This window comes from Hypanus sabinus, chromosome 23 (assembly GCF_030144855.1).
Source record: "Hypanus sabinus isolate sHypSab1 chromosome 23, sHypSab1.hap1, whole genome shotgun sequence".
Classification (NCBI taxonomy): Eukaryota; Metazoa; Chordata; class Chondrichthyes; order Myliobatiformes; family Dasyatidae; genus Hypanus; species Hypanus sabinus.
This window is the reverse complement of record NC_082728.1, coordinates 59,950,255-59,977,032: the sequence shown is the minus strand read 5'-3', so window position 1 is coordinate 59,977,032 and position 26,778 is coordinate 59,950,255. Positions and strand designations below refer to the sequence as shown.

The 26,778-nt window shown below is 47.9% G+C and overlaps 2 protein-coding genes across 14 annotated transcripts in view; one reads left to right on the top strand and one right to left on the bottom strand.

The window, feature by feature from the left end:
* LOC132380236 (glutamate receptor ionotropic, NMDA 2C-like) overlaps positions 1-15,649 on the top strand; it is a 350,379-nt gene extending 334,730 nt beyond the window's left edge. For 9 of the 10 annotated variants that reach the window (XM_059948958.1, XM_059948959.1, XM_059948952.1 and 6 more), the window contains one exon: positions 13,381-15,649. In XM_059948958.1, coding sequence (XP_059804941.1) covers positions 13,381-14,820 — 1,440 coding nt within the window. In that variant the 3' untranslated portion in view covers positions 14,821-15,649. The remainder of the gene's footprint in view (positions 1-13,380) is intronic. The other variant, XM_059948960.1, reaches the window with a different exon arrangement.
* A 134-nt stretch (positions 15,650-15,783) lies between these two features.
* tmem104 (transmembrane protein 104) overlaps positions 15,784-26,778 on the bottom strand; it is a 215,193-nt gene continuing 204,198 nt past the window's right edge. For all 4 annotated transcript variants that reach the window (XM_059948961.1, XM_059948962.1, XM_059948963.1 and 1 more), the window contains exon 10: positions 15,784-19,989. In XM_059948961.1, the coding sequence (XP_059804944.1) occupies positions 19,232-19,989 (758 nt within the window). In that variant the 3' untranslated portion in view covers positions 15,784-19,231. The remainder of the gene's footprint in view (positions 19,990-26,778) is intronic.

Genomic DNA, 26,778 nt, shown 5'->3' with positions numbered 1-26,778 from the left:
ACCTCTCTGGAACCTGACAACAGGGGACCCTCACTTCCTACCAGCAACAACCTCTCTGGAACCTGACAACAGGGGACCCTCACTTCCTACCAGCAACAACCTCTCTGGAACCTGACAACAGGGGACCCTCTCTTCCTACCAACAACAACCTCTCTGATACCTGACAACAGGGGACCCTCACTTCCTACCAGCAACAACCTCTCTGGAACCTGACAACAGGGGACCCTGACTTCCTACCAGCAACAACCTCTCTGGAAACTGACAACAGGGGACCCTCACTTCCTACCAGCAACAACCTCTCTGGAACCTGACAACAGGGGACCCTCACGTCCTACCAGCAACAACCTCTCTGGAACCTGACAACAGGGGACCCTCACTTCCTACCAGCAACAACCTCTCTGGAACCTGACAACAGGGGACCCTCACTTCCTACCAGCAACAACCTCTCTGGAACCTGACAGCAGGGGACCCTCACTTCCTACCAGCAACAACCTCTCTGGAACCTGACAACAGGGGACCCTCACTTCCTACCAGCAACAACCTCTCTGGAACCTGACAACAGGGGACCCTCACTTGCTACCAGCAACAACCTCTCTGGAACCTGACAGCAGGGGACCCTCACTTCCTACCAACAACCACCTCTCTGGAACCTGACAACAGGGGACCCTCACTTCCTACCAACAACAACCTCTCCCGAACCTGACAACAGGGGACCCTCACTTCCTACCAGCAACAACCTCTCTGGAACCTGACAACAGGGGACCCTCACTTCCTACCAGCAACAACCTCTCTGGAACCTGACAACAGGGGACCCTCACTTCCTACCAGCAACAACCTCTCTGGAACCTGACAACAGGGGACCCTCACTTCCTACCAGCAACAACCTCTCTGGAACCTGACAACAAGGGACCCTCACTTCCTACCAGCAACAACCTCCCTGGAACCTGACAACAGGGGACCCACACTTCCTACCAGCAACAACCACTCTGGAACCTGACAACAGGGGACCCTCACTTCCTACCAGCAACAACCTCTCTGGAACCTGACAACAGGGGACCCTCACTTCCAACCAGCAACAACCTCTCTGGAACCGGACAACAGGGAACCCTCACTTCCTACCAGCAACAATCTCTCCCGAACCTGACAACAGGGGACCCTCACTTCCTACCAACAACAACCTCTCTGGAAACTGACAACAGGGGACCCTCACTTCCTACCAGCAACAACCTCTCTGGAACCTGACAACAGGGGACCCTCACTTCCTACCAGCAACAACCTCTCTGGAACCTGACAACAGGGGACCATCACTTCCGACCAGCAACAACCTCTCTGGAACCTGACAACAGGGGACCCTCACTTCCTACCAGCAACAATCTCTCTGGAACCTGACAACAGGGGACTCTCACTTCCTACCAGCAACAACCTCTCTGGAACCTGACAGCAGGGGACCCTCACTTCCTACCAGGAACAACCTCTCTGGAACCTGACAACAGGGGACCCTCACTTCCTACCAGGAACAACCTCTCTGGAACCTGACAACAGGGGACCCTCACTTCCTACCAGCAACAACCTCTCCCGAACCTGTCAACAGGGGACCCTCACTTCCTACCAACAACAACCTCTCTGGAACCGGACAACAGGGAACCCTCACTTCCTACCAGCAACAACCTCTCTGGAACCTGACAACAGGGGACCCTCACTTCCTACCAGCAACAACCTCTCTGGAACCTGACAATAGGGGACCCTCACTTCCTGCCAACAACAACCTCTCTGGAAACTGACAACAGGGGACCCTCACTTCCTACCAGCAACAACCTCTCTGGAACCTGACAACAGGGGACCCTCACGTCCTACCAGCAACAACCTCTCTGGAACCTGACAACAGGGGACCCTCACTTCCTACCAGCAACAACCTCTCTGGAACCTGACAACAGGGGACCCTCACTTCCTACCAGCAACAACCTCTCTGGAACCTGACAACAGGGGACCCTCACTTCCTACCAGCAACAACCTCTCTGGAACCTGACAACAGGGGACCATCACTTCCTACCAGCAACAACCTCTCTGGAACCTGACAACAGGGGACCCTCACTTCCTACCAGCAACAACCTCTCTGGAACCTGACAACAGGGGACCCTCACTTCCTACCAGCAACAACCTCTCTGGAACCTGACAACAGGGGACCCTCACTTCCTACCAGCAACAACCTCTCTGGAACCTGACAACAAGGGACCCTCACTTCCTACCAGCAACAACCTCTCTGGAACCTGACAACAGGGGACCCTCACTTCCTACCAGCAACAACCTCTCTGGAACCTGACAGCATGGGACCCTCACTTCCTACCAACAACCACCTCTCTGAAACCTGACAACAGGGGACCCTCACTTCCTACCAGCAACAACCTCTCTGGAACCTGACAACAGGGGACCCTCACTTCCTGCCAACAACCTCTCTGGAACCTGACAACAGGGGACCCTCACTTCCTACCAACAACCTCTCCCGAACCTGATAACAGGGGACCCTCACTTGCTACCAACAACCACCTCTCTGGAACCTGACACCAGGGGACCCTCACTTCCTACCAGCAACGACCTCTCTAGAACCTGACAACAGGGGACCCTCACTTCCTACCAGCAACAACCTCTCTGGAACCTGACAACAGGGGACCCTCACTTCCTACCAACAACAACCTCTCCCGAACCTGACAACAGGGGACCCTCACTTCCTACCAGCAACAACCTCTCTGGAACCGGACAACAGGGAACCCTCACTTCCTACCAGCAACAACCTCTCCCGAACCTGACAACAGGGGACCCTCACTTCCTACCAACAACAACCTCTCTGGAACCAGACAACAGGGAACCCTCACTTCCTACCAGCAACAACCTCTCTGGAACCTGACAACAGGGGACCCTCACTTCCTACCAGCAACAACCTCTCTGGAACCTGACAACAGGGGACCCTCACTTCCTACCAACAACAACCTCTCCCGAACCTGACAACAGGTGACCCTCACTTCCTACCAGCAACAACCTCTCTGGAACCTGAAAACAGGGGACCCTCACTTCCTACCAGCAACAACCTCTCTGGAACCTGACAACGGGGGACCCTCACTTCCTACCAACAACCACCTCTCTGGAACCTGATAACAGGGGACCCTCACTTCCTACCAACAACAACCTCTCTGGAACCTGACAACAGGGGACCCTCACTTCCTACCAGCAACAACCTCTCCCGAACCTGACAACAGGGGACCCTCACTTCCTACCAACAACAACCTCTCTGGAACCTGAGAACAGGGGACCCTCACTTCCTACCAACAACAACCTCTCTGGAACCTGACAACAGGGGACCCTCACTTCCTACCAGCAACAACCTCTCTGGAACCTGACAACAGGGGACCCTCACTTCCTACCAGCAACAACCTCTCTGGAACCTGACAACAGGGGACCCTCACTTCCTACCAGCAACAACCTCTCTGGAACCTGACAACGGGGGACCCTCACTTCCTACCAGCAACAACGTCTCTGGAACCTGACAACAGGGGACCCTCACTTCCTACCAACAACAACCTCTCCCGAACCTGACAACAGGGGACCCTCACTTCCTACCAGCAACAACCTCTCTGGAACCTGAGAACAGGGGACCCTCACTTCCTACCAGCAACAACCTCTCTGGAACCTGACAACAGGGGACCCTCACTTCCTACCAACAACAACCTCTCCCGAACCTGACAACAGGGGACCCTCACTTCCTACCAGCAACAACCTCACTGTAACCTGACAACAGGGGACCCTCACTTCCTACCAACAACCACCTCTCTGGAACCTGACAACAGGGGACCCTCACTTCCTACCAGCAACAACCTCTCTGGAACCTGATAACAGGGGACCCTCACTTCCTACCAGCAACAACCTCTCTGGAACCTGACAACAGGGGAACCTCACTTCCTACCAACAACAACCTCTCTGGAACCTGACAACAGGGGACCCTCACTTCCTACCAGCAACAACCTCTCTGGAACCGGACAACAGGGAACCCTCACTTCCTACCAGCAACAACCTCTCTGGAACCTGACAACAGGGGACCCTCACTTCCTACCAGCAACAACCTCTCTGGAACCTGACAATAGGGGACCCTCACTTCCTACCAACAACAACCTCTCTGGAACCTGACAATAGGGGACCCTCACTTCCTACCAACAACAACCTCTCTGGAAACTGACAACAGGGGACCCTCACTTCCTACCAGCAACAACCTCTCTGGAACCTGACAACAGGGGACCCTCACTTCCTACCAGCAACAACCTCTCTGGAACCTGACAACAGGGGACCATCACTTCCGACCAGCAACAACCTCTCTGGAACCTGACAACAGGGGACCCTCACTTCCTACCAGCAACAATCTCTCTGGAACCTGACAACAGGGGACTCTCACTTCCTACCAGCAACAACCTCTCTGGAACCTGACAGCAGGGGACCCTCACTTCCTACCAGGAACAACCTCTCTGGAACCTGACAACAGGGGACCCTCACTTCCTACCAGGAACAACCTCTCTGGAACCTGACAACAGGGGACCCTCACTTCCTACCAACAACAACCTCTCTGGAACCTGACAACAGGGGACCCTCACTTCCTACCAGCAACAACCTCTCTGGAACCTGACAACAGGGGACCCTCACTTCCTACCAGCAACAACCTCTCCCGAACCTGTCAACAGGGGACCCTCACTTCCTACCAACAACAACCTCTCTGGAACCGGACAACAGGGAACCCTCACTTCCTACCAGCAACAACCTCTCTGGAACCTGACAACAGGGGACCCTCACTTCCTACCAGCAACAACCTCTCTGGAACCTGACAATAGGGGACCCTCACTTCCTACCAACAACAACCTCTCTGGAAAATGACAACAGGGGACCCTCACTTCCTACCAGCAACAACCTCTCTGGAACCTGACAACAGGGGACCCTCACTTCCTACCAACAACAACCTCTCTGGAACCTGACAACAGGGGACCCTCACTTCCTACCAGCAACAACCTCTCTGGAACCTGACAACAGGGGACCCTCACTTCCTACCAACAACCACCTCTCTGAAACCTGACAACAGGGGACCCTCAGTTCCTACCAGCAACATCCTCTCTGGAACCTGACAACAGGGGACCCTCACTTCCTACCAGCAACAACCTCTCCCGAACCTGACAGCAGGGGACCCTCACTTCCTACCAGCAACAACCTCTCTGGAACCTGTCAACAGGGGACCCTCACTTCCGACCAACAACAACCTCTCTGGAACCTGACAACAGGGGACCCTCACTTCCTACCAGCAACAACCTCTCCCGAACCTGACAACAGGGGACCCTCACTTCCTACCAGCAACAACCTCTCTGGAACCTGACAGCAGGGGACCCTCACTTCCTACCAGCAACAACCTCTCTGGAACCTGACAACAGGGGACCCTCACTTCCTACCAACAACAACCTCTCCCGAACCTGACAACAGGGGACCCTCACTTCCTACCAGCAACAACCTCTCTGGAACCTGAGAACAGGGGACCCTCACTTCCTACCAGCAACAACCTCTCCCGAACCTGACAACAGGGGACCCTCACTTCCTACCAGCAACAACCTCTCTGGAACCTGAGAACAGGGGACCCTCACTTCCTACCAGCAACAACCTCTCTGGAACCTGACAACAGGGGACCCTCACTTCCTACCAGCAACAACCTCTCCCGAACCTGACAACAGGGGACCCTCACTTCCTACCAGCAACAACCTCACTGTAACCTGACAACAGGGGACCCTCACTTCCTACCAGCAACAACATCTCTGGAACCTGATAACAGGGGACCCTCACTTCCTACCAGCAACAACCTCTCTGGAACCTGTCAACAGGGGACCCTCACTTCCTACCAACAACAACCTCTCTGGAACCGGACAACAGGGAACCCTCACTTCCTACCAGCAACAACCTCTCTGGAACCTGACAACAGGGGACCCTCACGTCCTACCAGCAACAACCTCTCTGGAACCTGACAACAGGGGACCCTCACTTCCTACCAACAACAACCTCTCCCGAACCTGACAACAGGGGACCCTCACTTCCTACCAGCAACAACCTCTCTGGAACCTGAAAACAGGGGACCCTCACTTCCTACCAGCAACAACCTCTCTGGAACCTGACAACGGGGGACCCTCACTTCCTACCAACAACCACCTCTCTGGAACCTGATAACAGGGGACCCTCACTTCCTACCAACAACAACCTCTCTGGAACCTGACAACAGGGGACCCTCACTTCCTACCAGCAACAACCTCTCCCGAACCTGACAACAGGGGACCCTCACTTCCTACCAACAACAACCTCTCTGGAACCTGAGAACAGGGGACCCTCACTTCCTACCAGCAACAACCTCTCTGGAACCTGACAACAGGGGACCCTCACTTCCTACCAGCAACAACCTCTCTGGAACCTGACAACAGGGGACCCTCACTTCCTACCAACAACAACCTCTCTGGAACCTGACAACAGGGGACCCTCACTTCCTACCAGCAACAACCTCTCCCGAACCTGACCGCAGGGGACCCTCACTTCCTACCAGCAACAACCTCTCTGGAACCTGACAACAGGGGACCCTCACTTCCTACCAGCAACAACCTCTCTGGAACCTGACAACAGGGGACCCTCACTTCCTACAAGCAACAACATCTCTGGAACCTGACAACAGGGGACCCTCACTTCCTACCAGCAACAACCTCTCTGGAACCTGACAACAGGGGACCCTCACTTCCTACCAGCAACAACCTCTCTGGAACCTGACAACAGGGGACCCTCACTTCCTACCAACAACAACCTCTCTGGAACCTGACAACAGGGGACCCTCACTTGCTACCGGCAACAACCTCTCTGGAACCTGACGACAGAGGACCCTCACTTCCTACCAGCAACATCCTCTCTGGAACCTGACAACAGGGGACCCTCACTTCCTACCAGCAACAACCTCTCCCGAACCTGACAGCAGGGGACCCTCACTTCCTACCAGCAACAACCTCTCTGGAACCTGTCAACAGGGGACCCTCACTTCCGACCAACAACAACCTCTCTGGAACCTGACAACAGGGGACCCTCACTTCCTACCAGCAACAACCTCTCTGGTACCTGACAACAGGGGACCCTCACTTCCTACCAGCAACAACCTCTCTGGAACCTGACAGCAGGGGACCCTCACTTCCTACCAGCAACAACCTCTCTGGAACCTGACAACAGGGGACCCTCACTTCCTACCAACAACCTCTCCCGAACCTGACAACAGGGGACCCTCACTTCCTACCAGCAACAACCTCTCTGGAACCTGAGAACAGGGGACCCTCACTTCCTACCAGCAACAACCTCTCTGGAACCTGACAACAGGGGACCCTCACTTCCTACCAACAACAACCTCTCCCGAACCTGACAACAGGGGACCCTCACTTCCTACCAGCAACAACCTCACTGTAACCTGACAACAGGGGACCCTCACTTCCTACCAACAACCAACTCTCTGGAACCTGACAACAGGGGACCCTCACTTCCTACCAGCAACAACCTCTCTGGAACCTGATAACAGGGGACCCTCACTTCCTACCAGCAACAACCTCTCTGGAACCTGACAACAGGGGACCCTCACTTCCTACCAACAACAACCTCTCTGGAACCTGACAACAGGGGACCCTCACTTCCTACCAGCAACAACCTCTCTGGAACCTGACAACAGGGGACCCTCACTTCCTTCCAGCAACAACCTCTCTGGAACCTGACGACAGGGGACCCTCAGTTCCTACCAGCAACATCCTCTCTGGAACCTGACAACAGGGGACCCTCACTTCCTACCAGCAACAACCTCTCCCGAACCTGACAGCAGGGGACCCTCACTTCCTACCAGCAACAACCTCTCTGGAACCTGTCAACAGGGGACCCTCACTTCCGACCAACAACAACCTCTCTGGAACCTGACAACAGGGGACCCTCACTTCCTACCAGCAACAACCTCTCTGGTACCTGACAACAGGGGACCCTCACTTCCTACCAGCAACAACCTCTCTGGAACCTGACAGCAGGGGACCCTCACTTCCTACCAGCAACAACCTCTCTGGAACCTGACAACAGGGGACCCTCACTTCCTACCAACAACAACCTCTCCCGAACCTGACAACAGGGGACCCTCACTTCCTACCAGCAACAACCTCTCTGGAACCTGAGAACAGGGGACCCTCACTTCCTACCAGCAACAACCTCTCTGGAACCTGACAACAGGGGACCCTCACTTCCTACCAACAACAACCTCTCCCGAACCTGACAACAGGGGACCCTCACTTCCTACCAGCAACAACCTCACTGTAACCTGACAACAGGGGACCCTCACTTCCTACCAACAACCACCTCTCTGGAACCTGACAACAGGGGACCCTCACTTCCTACCAGCAACAACCTCTCTGGAACCTGATAACAGGGGACCCTCACTTCCTACCAGCAACAACCTCTCTGGAACCTGACAACAGGGGACCCTCACTTCCTACCAACAACAACCTCTCTGGAACCTGACAACAGGGGACCCTCACTTCCTACCAGCAACAACCTCTCTGGAACCTGACAACAGGGGACCCTCACTTCCTACCAGCAACAACCTCTCCCGAACCTGTCAACAGGGGACCCTCACTTCCTACCAACAACAACCTCTCTGGAACCGGACAACAGGGAACCCTCACTTCCTACCAGCAACAACCTCTCTGGAACCTGACAACGGGGGACCCTCACTTCCTACCAACAACCACCTCTCTGGAACCTGATAACAGGGGACCCTCACTTCCTACCAACAACAACCTCTCTGGAACCTGACAACGGGGTACCCTCACTTCCTACCAACAACCACCTCTCTGGAACCTGATAACAGGGGACCCTCACTTCCTACCAGCAACGACCTCTCTAGAACCTGACAACAGGGGACCCTCACTTCCTACCAGCAACAACCTCTCTGGAACCTGAGAACAGGGAACCCTCACTTCCTACCAACAACAACCTCTCCCGAACCTGACAACAGGGGACCCTCACTTCCTACCAGCAACAACCTCTCTGGAACCGGACAACAGGGAACCCTCACTTCCTACCAGCAACAACCTCTCCCGAACCTGAGAACAGGGGACCCTCACTTCCTACCAGCAACAACCTCTCTGGAACCTGACAACAGGGGACCCTCACTTCCTACCAACAAAAACTCTCCCGAACCTGACAACAGGGGACCCTCACTTCCTACCAGCAACAACCTCTCTGGAACCTGAAAACAGGGGACCCTCACTTCCTACCAGCAACAATCTCTCTGGAACCTGACAACGGGGGACCCTCACTTCCTACCAACAACCACCTCTCTGGAACCTGATAACAGGGGACCCTCACTTCCTACCAACAACAACCTCTCTGGAACCTGACAACGGGGGACCCTCACTTCCTACCAACAACCACCTCTCTGGAACCTGATAACAGGGGACCCTCACTTCCTACCAGCAACAACCTCTCTGGAACCTGACAACAGGGGACCCTCACTTCCTACCAGCAACAACCTCTCTGGAACCTGACAGCAGGGGACCCTCACTTCCTACCAACAACCACCTCTCCCGAACCTGACAACAGGGGACCCTCACTTCCTACCAGCAACAACCTCTCTGGAACCTGACAACAGGGGACCCTCACTTCCTACCAGCAACAACCTCTCCCGAACCTGACCGCAGGGGACCCTCACTTCCTACCAGCAACAACCTCTCTGGAACCTGACAACAGGGGACACTCACTTCCTACCAGCAACAACATCTCTGGAACCTGACAACAGGGGACCCTCACTTCCTACCAGCAACAACCTCTCTGGAACCTGACAACAGGGGACCCTCACTTCCTACCAACAACCACCTCTCTGGAACCTGACAACAGGGGACCCTCACTTCCTACCAGCAACAACCTCTCTGGAACCTGACAACAGGGGACCCTCACTTCCTACCAGCAACATCCTCTCTGGAACCTGACAACAGGGGACCCTCACTTCCTACCAGCAATGACCTCTCTAGAACCTGACAACAGGGGACCCTCACTTCCTACCAGCAACAACCTCTCTGGAACCTGACAACAGGGGACCCTCACTTCCTACCAACAACAACCTCTCCCGAACCTGACAACAGGGGACCCTCACTTCCTACCAGCAACAACCTCTCTGGAACCGGACAACAGGGAACCCTCACTTCCTACCAGCAACAACCTCTCCCGAACCTGACAACAGGGGACCCTCACTTCCTACCAGCAACAACCTCTCTGGAACCTGACAACAGGGGACCCTCACTTCCTACCAACAAAAACTCTCCCGAACCTGACAACAGGGGACCCTCACTTCCTACCAGCAACAACCTCTCTGGAACCTGAAAACAGGGGACCCTCACTTCCTACCAGCAACAACCTCTCTGGAACCTGACAACGGGGGACCCTCACTTCCTACCAACAACAACCTCTCCCGAACCTGACAACAGGGGACCCTCACTTCCTACCAGCAACAACCTCTCTGTAACCTGACAACAGGGGACCCTCACTTCCTACCAACAACCACCTCTCTGGAACCTGACAACAGGGGACCCTCACTTCCTACCAGCAACAACCTCTCTGGAACCTGATAACAGGGGACCCTCACTTCCTACCAGCAACAACCTCTCTGGAACCTGAGAACAGGGGACCCTCACTTCCTACCAGCAACAATCTCTCTGGAACCTGACAACAGGGGACCCTCACTTCCTACCAGCAACAACCTCTCTGGAACCTGACAACAGGGAACCCTCACTTCCTACCAACAACAACCTCTCTGGAACCTGACAACAGGGGACCCTCACTTCCTACCAGCAACAACCTCTCTGGAACCTGACAACAGGGGATCCTCACTTCCTACCAGCAACAACCTCTCTGGAACCTGACAACAGGGCACCCTCACTTCCTACCAGCAACAACCTCTCTGGAACCTGACAACAAGGGATCCTCACTTCCTACCAGCAACAACCTGTCTGGAACCTGACAACAGGGGACCCTCACTTCCTACCAGCAACAACCTCTCTGGAACCTGACAGCAGGGGACCCTCACTTCCTACCAGCAACAACCTCTCTGGAACCTGACAACAGGGGACCCTCACTTCCTACCAGCAACAACCTCTCTGGAACCTGACAACAGGGGACCCTCACTTCCTACCAGCAACAACCTCTCTGGAACCTGACAACAAGGGACCCTCACTTCCTACCAGCAACAACCTCTCTGGAACCTGACAACAGGGGACCCTCACTTCCTACCAGCAACAACCTCTCTGGAACCTGACAACAGGGGACCCTCACTTCCTACCAGCAACAACCTCTCTGGAACCTGACAACAAGGGACCCTCACTTCCTACCAGCAACAACCTCTCTGGAACCTGACAACAGGGGACCCTCACTTCCTACCAGCAACAACCTCTCTGGAACCTGATAGCAGGGGACCCTCACTTCCTACCAGCAACAACCTCTCTGGAACCTGAGAACAGGGGACCCTCACTTCCTACCAGCAACAACCTCTCTGGAACCTGACAACAGGGGACCCTCACTTCCTACCAGCAACAGCATCCCATGGGTCTGCTTAAAACCGGCACTGAATGTTTGTACCAACGACATCAGCAGCCTGTGGGCAAGTAAAACATGAAGAATTCCTAAACTAAATGAATTCTAGCAGAATCGGGGAGGTGGAGGAATACAAACAAAATATCATAAAAGGATTTGAAAAGAAGTGATGAGGCAATACTAAAACCAAAGAAGAAACACAAGAGTTTCGTTAGGAAAATGAGGGTGGCCTGGCCCTTTAAACTGGTAAAGGTGAAAATAGGAAAGGTGTAACTGAGAGGGTTTTTATGTCAGATATCATTTTGCCTTTCTTATCAGCAGAAAGTCTCACTTCATAATTAATGGTTTCAGTTTCCCAACAGCAGATGTTAAGAGTTTTACTCCTCTCCATCTTTCTGAAACAGTTGACTTCTCAATGTAAAGGAATGGCTCTCTCACGGTGCTTTCTCGACATGAATAGAAACTGAAAAGTAAAGCTATAGTAGCGAGGAACTTGAATGCAGTGCCATTTGTGAACTCCCAGGGCTGGGTGGTTTCATAGGACACAGGACAGTACAACACTGGGAGAGGCTCTTCAGCCCACAATGTTGTGCTGAACTAATTAAAGTAGTAATTAGAAGTGTAAGTATACTAGCCCTTTCTTCCTACACAATGCCTATATACACTACCTCCATTCAGGGACTGAATATGCCTATCTTCAGAGCTTCTGTTGCAATGCCTCCACATCTTCCCCTGGCAGAAGATATATTTCCTTTGAGCTTATCACTCCACCCCTCCTCACTTTAAATGCATCCCCTCTAGCATTAGGTATTTTGATCCAGTAAAATGATACCAGCTGTTGACTCTTCTAGGCTTCTCAAAATCTTGTTAACTGCTATTACTGCTCCAGAGAAAACAACATCAGTTGGTCCAACCTCACCTCAACCTCACCCTCCAATCCAGACAGCATCCTGGTGAATCTCTTCTGCACTCTGCAAAGTCTCCACACCCTTCCTCTGATGTAATGTAATATTCTAGAAGCAGCCTAACTAGAACTTAACTGACTTTTAAAACTCAATAAAGACAAGCATGCTATAGGGCTTTTACCACCTTATCAAACATCATGCAGCAATTGTTAACGAGCTATGTACTTGGACCTCATGAAACCTCTGCAAATCAACAATGTTGGGTTCTTGCCATAACAGTGGCAAGAACCTTCACACTTGATCTCCCAAATTGTAACATTTCCACACAATTGATCAATATCCTGCTGTATCCTTTGACAATCTTCTACACAATTCACATAACCACTAACTTTTGTATCGTCTGTGAACTTACATTTTCAATAAGGCCCCAGTGCAAACTCCTGTGGAACACCACTAGTCATGAACCTAAAACTAGCCTAACTTCCATTGACCACTACCCTCTGTCTTCAAGCCAATTCTGCATCCAAACAGCCCAGTTGCTGCAGATCCCATACAGTTAATGCATAACTTAATGGCCTCCTGGAACAAGGGTGGAGCAAATATTTCTCACACTGCACCTATTCAGTGCCTAGCCCACGTTGTGCGCAAACCCAGACCAAAATGAAGCTCTCCTGTGAGAAATACTCACTTTCTGACCTTTATTCTTGAAAGCAATTCAAATTGTACTTGTAGACCTGATATTGCACCTGCTTGACTGGGAATGAAACACACAGGATTGTCCTCAATGCAGCACAGAGTGCTAACAATGTTTCATGCTCTATTTCAGGGAGTTTACAGCTGTTTCAGTGGTGTCCAGGTGGTCCCCAGCCCACTCCACATTGCATCTCCCATCATCTCTTCCAACTTTTCTCAAGCTAGCGTGCTGAAGATGCTACAAGCTGCCAAGGACTTGGCCTCCTCCACAAATATGGAAAGTTCCCTGGAGAGTGAAACCAAGGCAACAGGGTTATGGGTACCTGCAGGTGATAACATTGCCAGTGATCTTCCTAAAGGCCCATTGCAGAATATCAAAGGAGCACATTCCACCGAGAGGAGGCCTACTGCCAGCGTACCGCCTACCCACTATCCATCGTTGCTAAGACCTCCAACATCGGTTTCACACCCACTCACAGCCATCAGAACGTTTCCTGACAAAGAGACAGTCTGGCTGAATCAGACCGTTACTAGATACAAACACAGGCCAATTGGCAATCGTCTTTCTCCAAGATCAACTGTAAACAACATCCCACATCCTATTCGTCCTAGTGAGCTTCCCATGCTTCCTCAACACAGCAAGGAATTTGATGAGAGAAAGAACATGATGTCTCCTAATATCCCGTTTATTTACAGTGATGAATATTTACAGGATATTTACAATAGAAAATATTTCAGAAGGAGACTTCCCTTGCCTTGCAGGAAGTTAGCCCATCCTACAGACACTGCCTCTGGTCAGAGTGGGTCACAGGTCACTATCCTAAAACCTTCTGTTGGAATGGATGAGAAATGGCTTATGGCAAACCTGCATCCTTCTGTTTCATATTCCAAGCAGGAGAACCATAGGCCCTGCAGCAGGTGTTACTCTGGGCTGCAGCCAGAGAAATTACCCCTAATGACCAGGCGATCGTCATACATCAGAGCAACAAAGGATGAGGAGGAAACCACAAGATTTCAGGTCAAACTAGGAAATTTGAAGTCAGGGTCACAAGGAGAGGTCACTGGGCCATTCCACAGTCATGACAGTGAGATTCTGAAACCTGATAGGAAAACTACCAATGTCAAGGAAGGATTCCCAGGCCACAGGAGGCACCTAGACCTCAGTACACCCAGAAAGCTCAAGTATTCTCTGTCTGCCAGGCTTCCCTCCTACAGAGAGGCCTGTCTGCAAAGCTCAGCAAGTCTGAGATGTGCCTCCCTAGCACTGCAGCACCATTCATGGCCCAGGCCCTCTCTGTATGTCTGGCAGCAGAGATGGGGCTCACAGCACCACCGCTGGTTGGCTGGCTCTGGGGACAGCTCCTGTGACAGAAGCATTCACATGAAGTACTTGGAAAAAAAGACCATGCACCAGGGCAGCACTCTGAGGCATCCCACTGTTGGCACATGCAAGACCATCCATCGTGGAACAAGAGCCACAAGCAGCTTTAACTTGGAGTTGAGAAGCGCAGAAGACAATTCCCCTCGTTTGAGAAAATGCGCGAGGATTTTAAGCTTGGAATCTGAGGTATAGAAGTCAATAAAGTTCAGAGCTGACCAACAGGATGGAAGCTATTTTGATTCAGAGAACTCCCTCCTTTTCAATGAGTTTAAAAGACTTAACTCAATGATCAAAGTGCAACTTAACTAGCAATGCATCAGTTAAAATGATATTTCCAGACCTTATTCTTTATCTACTTGCCTATAATACTACAACTTAGCAAAAATCCCATCGTGCTTCAAGGGTCTTAGTGGACAGACAGAACACGGAGGCGAAAGATTTTGAATTCAGGAAAGCATAAAAGACATTGACGACTGTACTCAGGACCATAGCTCTCTTGGGACAAAAGCCTTCACCAGAGAAATGAAGTTTTGTTTCTTTAAATCTGATAAGTATAGTGTTTTGCAATGTGAACAAAGTTTGTCTTGCCTTCAACAGATTAGCAACCAAGCTTTAAGAATAGCTTGAATGAACTGTTGAGTGGTCATCAAAAAACATTCTCTGATCGGCTAACATGTAGACATGGATTACAAACCATTAAAGTGCTTCAAGACTATGGACTATCCAAAGCACAGCTGCTTGTTACATTAATACCAATGCAGGCAGAATAAACAGCACCAACCTTAGCCATGATGTGATCAGTGTCAGAGCTATCTCTTTGCTGGAGAAGCTCAAATCTATTTGTTACCGAGGTTCTTCAGCACTAGGGAAAAGGTGCAGGGATGTGTGGTCAGCACAATGGCCCAGCCACTGTTCTCAACAAAGGCTCAAAAGTCTGGAATAATAAAGGGCTTCTTATCTGACACAATCCCATGTAAATTTAACCATTCTTAGTCTGAAATAAACAGGAGTTAATGTTTCAGGTGAACGACCTTTAATCAGAACTGGGGAAAGTTTGAAAATTGCAGACGAGGATGGGTGAAGCAAACAGAGGCAATATCTGTGATAGGCGAGCGACCAGGAGAAACCGGGAGACAAGTGGCAGGGGCAGGGCATGTTAATTGCAGCTGATCTGTTGGAACATGGAAGAAGGTGAAGGACATAGAGAAAATAGAGTGCAAGAACTGAAATCCGAAATCACTCAGTTATTTCAGTGATCCAACTTTAAACATTAAACAATTAGATCTCAGAATGAGTTAACTTCAAAAAATGTACTTTCGATATCAAAATGAATCAAATGCTAACATTAAAGATTTCAAAGTCACTTAGCTCAATCATTACACAGTTAGAGAGAACAATTTTAGACTGAACCAAATTCTAATATTACAGAAGTGAGAAAGTCAGGTCAAGTAAATCTGATACAATTTTGAGTGTGATTTCTGACTCAAACTTTTACAGATGTCGAACAAGCTCTCAAATGCCCTACATGAGGGACCTTATATATGAATTAGATCAGAGTGCAACTTCAGACTCAAAACAAATCCTTGCGCTGTACATTTAGTGATAGAACTCAGTCAAGTTTTGTTGATTCTTCCTCAGCTAATATGCATTCAGGGGTGTCATGGAGCATTCTTCCCTTGCTATTCCAATTTAACAGCTTAACCACAGTCAGGACAAACCAGCTCCCTTTATTAGCCACCTGAAATATTCATTCTTTCCATAACCAGCTCAAACTGACTGCAGATTGCACTATCAAAAGTGTACTGCAATTATTCACCCAGGCTGTTCTAATGGCATCTCAACTATCAAGGACAAGCGTTACAGCCACCTGCAGTTTCCCTCAAGCTACACAACAGCAGAACTTAGAAATATCTTACTTGCTTTTAACCATCGTTAGGTCTACTCTGGAGCTCACTTCTTAATCATACTGTGGGGATCCTCTCATGAGAAAAACTACAGCAGTTCAAGGCAACAGCTCAGGGATAAAGATTTGTAGTCTTCCCAGACTTACAAAAACTGAATAAAATGGTTCACAAGAAACAGATTGTAATGTAAAATAGTTAATAGAGCAGTGAAATTGCAAAGTTAGAGAGAGTTGAGTGTGAAACTGTGTCTCTAGCTAATTCAGTTTTGGGGTTGAGTAGATTTTCATTTTACTCAATAAATTTAATAGAAGTAACTTTACAGTTAGATATACCTGGAAGTGAAACCATATGCATAATTAACATATCTCAAAATATTTGAACATTATTTGATGTCAACCTTTTACAGCTATATAATTTTTTTATTGATGAAAATCAATTTCTTCCTTTGTGCAATGAGATGGTGCTTTGTGTGAATCAGGTCCTAACCTGATGCTGAGGGAGAGGGAGCTGAGTACTAACTCTCTTTGATCCAACATCTTTGTAAAAATATCAACTTTTCATATCTAACACTGAGAGATCAAATGGAAATAAGTTACAAGGTCAGACAACTGGAATGAATTAGTCTGGCAAGTATTTCAAGCTGCAGAATATAAATAATTCTAAAATTAAATAGCGTGTGATCACAAACTAAATTGAGCATTCCAATCAAAATCAGAGTGATTCAATGTGAATCAAGTTCCAACTTCAAACATTAGCAAGAGATCTAAATCATGAACGCCACATCCAGCGGAACTCTGCCATGGCAGCTCACAGTATCTCCGTATTAATCGAGTCAAACTGTGACACCTTCAACACTGCATTTACATCCCTCCTGATGTGGCCAGTACCCATTTGTCACCTCGTATTATAAACACACTGGCTGCATCCCAGCTGCCATGTTATTGCCCTGCTTTTGATCTATCAGTCACTGCTATGCAACCCTATATATCTTCTGAACTATTACATTTCATGCCAAAACACAATCACTCCACACACACTCTAGCCAAACCTCAATATCCCCTGACCACTCACTGCATTACATCCCTTCACAGGACACGCCCAATTTGACTCAGCATATCATTAAGAGGGCAGCCCAAACATCAAATCATCCTATCCCCAACCACTTAGTGCCCTACACAACTGATATCCACGCTATCCTATTCTGTATCACTCCAGTTTTGATACAAAGGCTCATCCTGATTGCTGTCTCGTCATCAAGTCATGGTCCATCTTCACCCGCCTTTGACCTTTCCCCATGCAGGAAGGGGACTGGTTAGTGATCAGGAAACATGAATCTAGTCTTCCTTCTCAGCACTGTGACACAAACTGAGCAACATTTCAGTGGAATCAGCAGTCAATCACTGCACCTGGACCACCAGAGCTTGCATCTCACAGCAGCCTACAACCACCACACACACCGTTCAGTTCTCAAAATGGCTTCCCTTTTACACCCAGTTAGCCTCAGAAAGGTTAACAGGTACAGTATCAGTGGCTACATCCATTTGGTTGTCATTACAGGTAAACCTGTGTATTACTGGGTTCCACAGAGGACACATGAAGGCTGTGCTATTGATTAACAACAAGGCAGACAAATAAGTTCCAAATACTTTACTGTACAATTAGAACAGGGGATACATAACTGTACATTGGTATTGAGTGCTGAAACACAAAACCACCTTCTCCTGCAATATTCATAGCTTTTTGTTTTAAATTCTTTCCAAGCAAAACATGATGCTTTCTGGAGTTTGCAACGGAATGAAGGCTGCGACAAAAATCCAACTAAAAGCGGAGGCTTGTGGTTGGCTGGTAAAGCAGGCTGCCTGGACTGTCTGTGGTTCAGTCCAGTCTGGCAGCCAGCAGTGACACCATCCCATCCCTGTCTCTCCAAAAGGACAGGGTTAAAAAATAGGCACAACAGAATGGTCTGAGGAACCAAAGCACGTTTCCTCACAGACTGAATACAAGGCACTGGAGGAAAGTTGAACAGTGAATTATTGGGAACAGGGAGTTATTTTGGTGGGGTTATTTGGGGTAGGAAAGTAGACCCAAATTGGATATGTAGAGCTGTATCTCTACAGCAGCCAAGGGATGCTGCAGTCTGTACATTCTTTGGAAATATCTGCCCTTTACATCTACATCAGCATTGGGCAGGTTAAAAGGCGCCAGGTTATACCCAGCAACAATGTTGTCACTTCAGATTAAAGCTGCTTTATCCCACAGAACTGCACCAAATGCTTGATAGCTTTTTACATTTTACAGCTGAGGTGTACGGTTATTTTGTCTGCAGCCATCTTCTTTAATCATCACCAATAATTGTACACCACAAGAACGGTCTGTAGAGGCCAGTCATTGATAAACATTCAAGGCCGGAGCAGTGGTGAATCACTCTAGGGTTAATAATGTACATGATTCCTTTTGCAAGAAGCTGCTCATTTAATTTATAAACTGCCCAAATTAAGCACCATTTTCTGCCAAAAGTAAACCGGATCAGTACTTTGGGGAGAGGAATGAAGATTTACATATTTGCAAAACAGCAACTGACTAGCATGATGTAGTGACCTGCAAAATCTTCACTTTTAGTCACAGTGAAGGAATGGGAACAAATTAGAGTTTTCCAGTCTGATTGACAAGGCAGGTGTCCTTTCAGGCAATGTAGATGCTCAGTGCTTAGTTTCCGTCAGTACAATGTTGGCCGTTACAAATATGAAGCATGACATTGACCACACCAGTACAAATATGACCCAGAAAGTGTGCTTGAATGGCGAGCTGTGCTTATTCTGAGCATGACTTCCAAACACCAGTTCAGTGTCCTTTCTGCTGAAGTGAACCAAACAGGCAGGAATGATGTACTGAATGCCCGTGCCTGCATAAGAACCAGTAATGCCCACCAGAGTCTCCAGGTCATGGGTGCAGAATGCCACTAGGATGGCGGGAATAATGGTGATCAGGGGAAAGACAATCCGGTCAATGAGCCATGGATACATTCCCCCTTCCCTGTGAAAGACAGTCTTCCAGTTGTTACGCAAGGTAACTGCAATTATTGGGAAGTTTGTGCTGATTGTGAAAACTGGGAAAAGCCCCAAGAAGTAGCGGATAAAGGGCACACTGATGACATCACAGTTGCTAGTGAAGTTGAGAGTGTACATGTCCTTCAGGTTACTGAAGCAGAAGATGGCCGTGAAAGACAATAAGCTGTAGAAGGCCAAGATGAGCACATAATCGATCAGGACCAACACGTTCATGTGCTTCTTCTTACTGATGGGGGTGATGAGGGAGGGCAGGGAATGCTGACACATGAAAGAATAGACGCACACACCAAACAAGTTGGGGATTCCAGAGAAGTTGGCGATCTGTGGATGACCCTCTCCTCTCCCTTTACTAATCCTGATCAAAGCCAGAATGATCATGATTGTAAAAGCTGAAAGGCAAGAAAACAATGGTTAGAAAATAAAGCAAGAATTTAACACATTGAAAGAACAGAAAAGAAAACAAAAACTAGAAACAAGTTACATAACAAAACCAGATTACTGGAAATACTCTGCAGGTCAGGCAGCATCTGTAGAGAGAGACACACACAACGCAGCTGTTTTAGGCTATCACTTTGCATCACATTGAAATTAAAAGTCAGTGCTCCATCAAGCAGCTAAAGTTGATTGCTCCTGACTCCTGCCAACACCAACGCGTTGTCTCAAGAGGATGCCAGCATCAAAGCGTGAGAGCCTACAATGACTAGATCACTTAACAAAATCACCTGAATGCAGGCTATGCAAGAAGTCACAGCAAAGGTAGCTCTAGCCATTTCCTTCCCAAGTGTGAACATGAAGTTCAATCCGTTCATCACATACACACATTTATCCTTATCAGGGACCTCCCAAACCCAACACAGTGGTCATTGAGTACCTGCTTATAGCCATCTGCTGCTGTAGCCCATCCACTTCAAGGTTCGACATGCTGTGCATTCAGAGAGGCTCTTCTGCACAACACTGTTGTAACACGTGGTCATTTGAGTTACTGTGCGCACCTGTCAGCTTGAATCAATGTGATAATTTTCCTCTGATTTCTCAAAATAACAAGACATTTTCACCAACAGAACTGCTGCTCACTGGATGTTTTTTTCATTTTTCACACCATTCCCCGTAAACTGTTTTGTGTGAAAATCCCAGGAGATCGACGGATCCTGAGATACTCAAACCACCCCATCTGGCACCAACAATCATTCCACAGTGACATTTCTTCTCCATTCTGATGTTTGGTTTAAAGAACAACTGAACCTCTTGACCATGTCTGCTTGCTTTTGAGCATTGATGCATCATCTATTGATTGGCTGATTAGATATTTGCATTAACAAACAGGTGTACCTAATAAAGTGGCTGATAAGAGTATAAACCATAGCCCAATATTTACTTAGAAGAAACCAACAGTGCATTAACCAACTTCTCATGCCTGAATATTAGCAAATTCAAGTTTCAGTCGTTAACTCCATCAATTATGGGATGTCAATTAGATGAAAAAGATCAATTTCAAGTAGGTGGTGGGGAACTGAGAGAATGAGAAGTGGAGTCTATGATATGAGTGGAAAGCAGGGGATAGTAAATTGCTTGGAATATAATACACACATAATATAGGCCATCCAGGATAAATTCCAGAAAATGCTGCACCTGAACTTCCTTCCATTACTTTTCATATTGGTATAACCTTCATCATGCCTCCCTCTTTTATTTACTAACTTCTCATTAAATGCACACAAACTCCAGAAGTATCTACACTCTTTCTAACTTCTCCCAGTTTGGATGCAAGGTCTCCACCGTGAAACATTAACTGTTTCTGACCTCACAGCTGCTGCCCAACCTGATGTGTCCCAGCATTCCCTGTGCAGGGACTATATTGCCAGTTACCTCCTGTGGTTGTGTGATTCATATTGCTATCAGGGTTGGATTAAAGAAATTCTACCTGTAGAAATATGACCTACTCTATCAGCACCTACAGTACATTAGGTCACATGGAAAAGTCCCTGTCCAATTACCCTCTCTTCAAAGGTGCTGTTCGTATTTGCATTTCTTAAAGCATACAAGGCCATTTATCTCAGAGTTGATAGCAGGGGTGATGAACCTTTTTGAAACCATGTGTGAAAATTCGCTGTAATCTAAAAAAAAATCTCATGCCATGGCAATTTGAGCAGAGATTATTACTGATAAATGAATTAGTAACAACAATTATGGGTGCTTCCTGCAAAAACATTTCACTGTTCTCAGATTGTAAAAAGAAATCACTTGCTGCTTCATTTGTCAGTAAGGGTAATCATTATGCATCTTTTTATTATGATTGGGGATTTATTATTGAGGGGCAGCATTGCATGACATGTGCCATCAAAATCTCTGCATGTACCATGGGCAATCTGATTCCACAATTATTTCCTTGTAATCCATTAACTCTCACTCCCCCACCCCCCAACTCTCCTATTATTCACCTGCACTAGAGACAACCTAGTGGCCAGTTAATCTGCCTAGTATGTGGGATGAGACCATGGCACCTGGAGTAAATCCACCTTGTCACAGCAGAGAACATGCAAACTCTACATAGACAACTTCCGGCAGTTCTAATGCTGCCTTGTGAACATTTTTGTGTCATCTCCTCTGCCTCTATTTTCTTCCCAATACGTTTTTCCAATGCAGAATTCATCAACTTCATCCACTTTGCCTCCAGCTTCCACCCTGCCCTCAAATTTACCTGATCCATTTCTAACACTTTCCTCCCTTCTCTCAATCTCTTTGTCTCTATCTCTGGAGAAAGCTTATCTACTGATGTCTATTGTAAACCCACTGACTTTCACTGCTACCTGGACTATACCTCCAACTCCGCTGTTACTTGTAAAAAAAAAGTCATCCCCTACTCTCAATTCCTCCGTTTTCACTACATCTGCTCTCAGGATGAGGCTTTGCATTCCAGAACGAAGGAGATGTCCTCCCTCTTCAAAAAAAGATGCTTCCTTCCTCCACCATCAGCGCTGCCCTCAACTGCATCCCTTCCATTTCATGCATGTCTACTCTCACCCCTTCCATCCGCCACTCTATCAGGGATAGGGTTCCTCTTGTCCTCACCTACCACTCCACCAGGCTCCACATCCAGGACATAATTCTCCACAACTTTTGCCATCTCCAGAGGGATCCCATATCAAGGTAATCTTTCCCTCCCCCCACCCCTACTTTCTGCTTTCCGCAGGGATTGCTTCCTATCTCACTCCCTTGTCCATTCATCCCTCCCCACTGTAGCGGAACAAGTGTTACACCTGCCCCTACACCTCCTCCCTCACTAACACTCAGGACCCCAAACAGTCCTACTGGGTGAGGCGACACTTCACCGGTGAGTCTGTTGGGGTCATATAGTGTGTCTGGTGCTCCCAGTGTGGCTCCTGTATATCGGTGTGACCCAACGTAGATTGGGAGACTGCCGAGCAGCCACGCTCTGTCTGCCAGAACAAGCGGGTTCTCGCGTGGCCCCCCATTAATTCCACTTCTCATTCTGGCCTCCTCTACTGTCATGATGAGACCACACTCAGGTTGGAGGAACAACACCTTATATCCTGTCTGGGTAGTCTCCAAACTGATGGCATGAACATCGATTTCTCGAACTTCTGGTAATGCGCCCTCACCCGCACTTCACCATTCCCCATCCCATTTTCCCCCTCTCATCTCATCTCCCATCACCTCCCTCTGGTGCTCCTTCCCCCTTCTGTTTCTTCCATGGACTTCTATCAGATCCCCTTCTCCAGCCCTGTATCTCTCTCACCAATCAACTTCCCTGCTCTCTACTTTATCCCTCCCCTTACAGGTTTCACCTGTCACCTGGTGCTTCTCTCTCCCCTCCCCCAGCTTTTAAATCTACTCCTCAGCTTTTTCCCTCCAGTCCTGCCAAAGGGTCTTGGCCTGAAATGTTGAGTGTATTGTTTTCCATAGGTGTGCCTAGCCTGCTGAGATCCTCCAGTGTTTTGCATGTTTTCCAAACCGGATTTTACTGCAAATGTGTCAAACAGTGATTGGTACAATCTATGGACAGTTTTTATCTTTTCCTCCAAAAAAAAGGTCCATTATGCAATGAAATCAGAATCAGAATCAGGTTTATTATCACTGGCATGTGATGTGAAATTTGTTAACTTAGCAGCAGCAGTTCAGTGCAATACATAATATAGAAGAGAGAGAGAAAAATAATAAATAAAATAATAGTAATAATTAATAAATAAGCAAATCAATTTCATATATTGAATAGATTTTAAAATGTGTAAAAACAGAAATACTGTAGATTTAAGAAAAGTGAGGTAGTGTCCAAAGATTCAATGTCCGTTTAGGAATCAGATGGCAGAGGGGAAGAAGCTGTTCCTGAATCGTTGAGTGTGTGCCTTCAGGCTTCTGTATCTCCTTCCTGATGGTAACAGTGAGAAAAGGCCCTGGGTGCTGGAGGTCTGCTGCCTTTCTGAGACACTCCCTAAAAATGTCCTGGGTACTTTGTAGGCCAGTACCCAAGATGGAGCTGACTAGATTTACAACCCTTTGCAGCTTCTTTTGGTCCTGTGTAGGAGCACCCCCACCCCCATACCAGACAGTGATGCAGTCTGTCAGAATGCTCTCTATGCTACATCTATAGAAGTTTTTGAATGTATTCGTTGACATCTTCAAACTGTTAATAAAGAATAGCCACTGTCTTGCCTTCTTTATAACTACATCAATATGTTGGGACCAGGTTAGATCCTCAGAGATCTTGACACCCAGAAACTTGAAACTCTTCACTCTCTCCACTTCTGATCCCTCTATGAGCATTGGTGTGTGTTCCTTTATCTTACCCTTCCTGAAGTCCACAATTAGCTCTTTCGTCTTACTGACATTGAGTGCCGGGTTGTTACTGTGTTACCCCTCCATTAGTTGGCATATCTCATTCCCGTACGCCCGCTCGTTACCACCTGAGATTCTACCAACAATAGCTGTATTGTCAGAAAATTTATAGATGGTATTTGAGCTATGCCTAGCCACACAGTCATGTGTATATAGAGAGGAGAGCAGTGGGCAAAGCACACACCCCTGAGGTGCGCCAGTGTTGATCGTCAGCAAGGTGGGTACGTTATCACCCATCTGCACAGATAGTGGTTTTTTGCAGAGGGAGATACAGAGGCCCAGGTTCTGCAACTTCTCAATCAGGATTGTGGGAATGATGGTATTAAATGCTGAGCTGTAGTCGATGAGCAGCATTCTGACATAGATGTTTTTGTTGTCCAGGTAGTCTAAAGCCACATGAAGAGCCATTGAGATTGCGTCTGCCATTGACTATTGTGGCGATAGGCAAGTTGCAATGGGTCCAGATCCTTGCTGAGGCAGGAGTTCAGTCTAGTCATGACCAACCTCTCAAAGCATTTCATCGCTGTAGATGTGAGTGCTACTGGGCGATAGTCATTGAGGCAGCCTACATTACCCTTCTTAGGCACTGGTATAATTGTTGACTTTTTGAAGCAAGTGGGAACTTCTGCCTGTAGCAGTGAGAGGTTGAAAATTTCTTTGAATACTCCCGCTAGTTGGTTGGCACAGGTTTTCAGAGCCTCACCAGGTACTCCATTGGGACCTTCCACCTCGCAAGGGTTCACTCTTTGTAAAGACAGCCTAACATCAGCCTCTGAGACGGAGATCACAGGGTCATCAGGTGCAGCAGGGATCTTCAAAGCTGTAGTTGTGTTCTCCCTTTCAAGGATTACAGATGATTGCCAAATCCAGCAACAGTTTTCTGGTATCAACCCCATAACCATTCATTTTTGTGTCTAGATATGTACTGTTTTCTTAAATATAGCAACTCAGTCTCCAAAAAGCTTTGCAGGCTAGATAATTCCAAAAATTCACCAACCACAAGGGATTAAATTTCTTCTCGTATTTGTTCTAGATGGTTTGAGGCTCTGATCTGGTTCTATGCACACAGACATGGAAAGCCATCCTTGCATCCACAGACAAGCTCCATAACAATATTGCATATTTTAATAAAATAATGTCATTCTTCTGAATGAGAGAAGTTGTCTGTTTAATCTCCCCCTAACATCCCAGGAATCAATATGGTGAACGGTCAGTGTCCACCCTATAACATGAGCAAATCTTTTCTTAGACAGGAAGACTGGACCTGTATGTACTCAGTATTCCAGATACCATCTCACCAGGACCCTGAATGATTGGAGCTAGATGCTGCCATTCTTAAACTCAAATCCTTTCTCAGTGAAGACCAGCATACCATTTGCCTTCCCACTTGTTTCCTGCACCAGCAATCTAACTTCCTGTGGTTTGAGTCCAAGGACACCCAGATGCTACCACTGAACACCAATCCCTTTCAAACTTTCACCATTTAACAAATATTCTGCCTTATTAACAAAATTATAATTCACCTGCCTTTTGCTTGCCCATTCATTGACATGTTGGTACTCCCCCATATCCTGTCCACACTGTCAGTTAGCTTCAAACTATCAGCAAGCTTGGATATATTGCCCTTGTTCCAGATCATTCATATGGATTGTTCGCAACTACGGCCCCTGTGTTGATCCTTGCAGAATCCAAGACCAAAAGTTACCCTTTAATTCTCCCGACGAAGGGTTTCGGCCCGGAACGTCGTCACTACCTCCTCCCATAGATGCTGTCCGATGAGTTCTGCCAGCATTTTGTGTTTTTATTTATTTCCAGCATCTGCAGATTCACTTCTGTACCCTTTAATTCTAACTGTTTTTGTGCCCACTAACCAAACCAATGTCAATGTTAGATTATTATTCCTAATACCAACCACTTGGAAATTGTTTCATAATCGCTCATATCACTTCTCTGAAGACCTAAAAATCTAAATACACCACAGTAATTAATTTTCTTCATTATGCTAGTTATAACCTCAAAAATAAATTCCTTATTTTCAAACATCATTTTTCTTTCATTAATCAACGTGCATTCTGCCTCTCCTATTATAGCAATACATTACAGTATTTGCCCCACTACTGATATCAGACTAGCTGCTCCACACGTATGATTTCCTTTCTTAACCACTTCCCATCCTCCAGTCTGCAGGAACCTTGCTGGAATCCTTGGAATTCTGGAAATGACGACAATGCACCCACCATCTCCACAACAGTCATTCTCATTCTCCTAGGAAACAGATCCTCAGACCCTGAGGGGTCCATTCATTCCTCCAGTACTAATTTCTT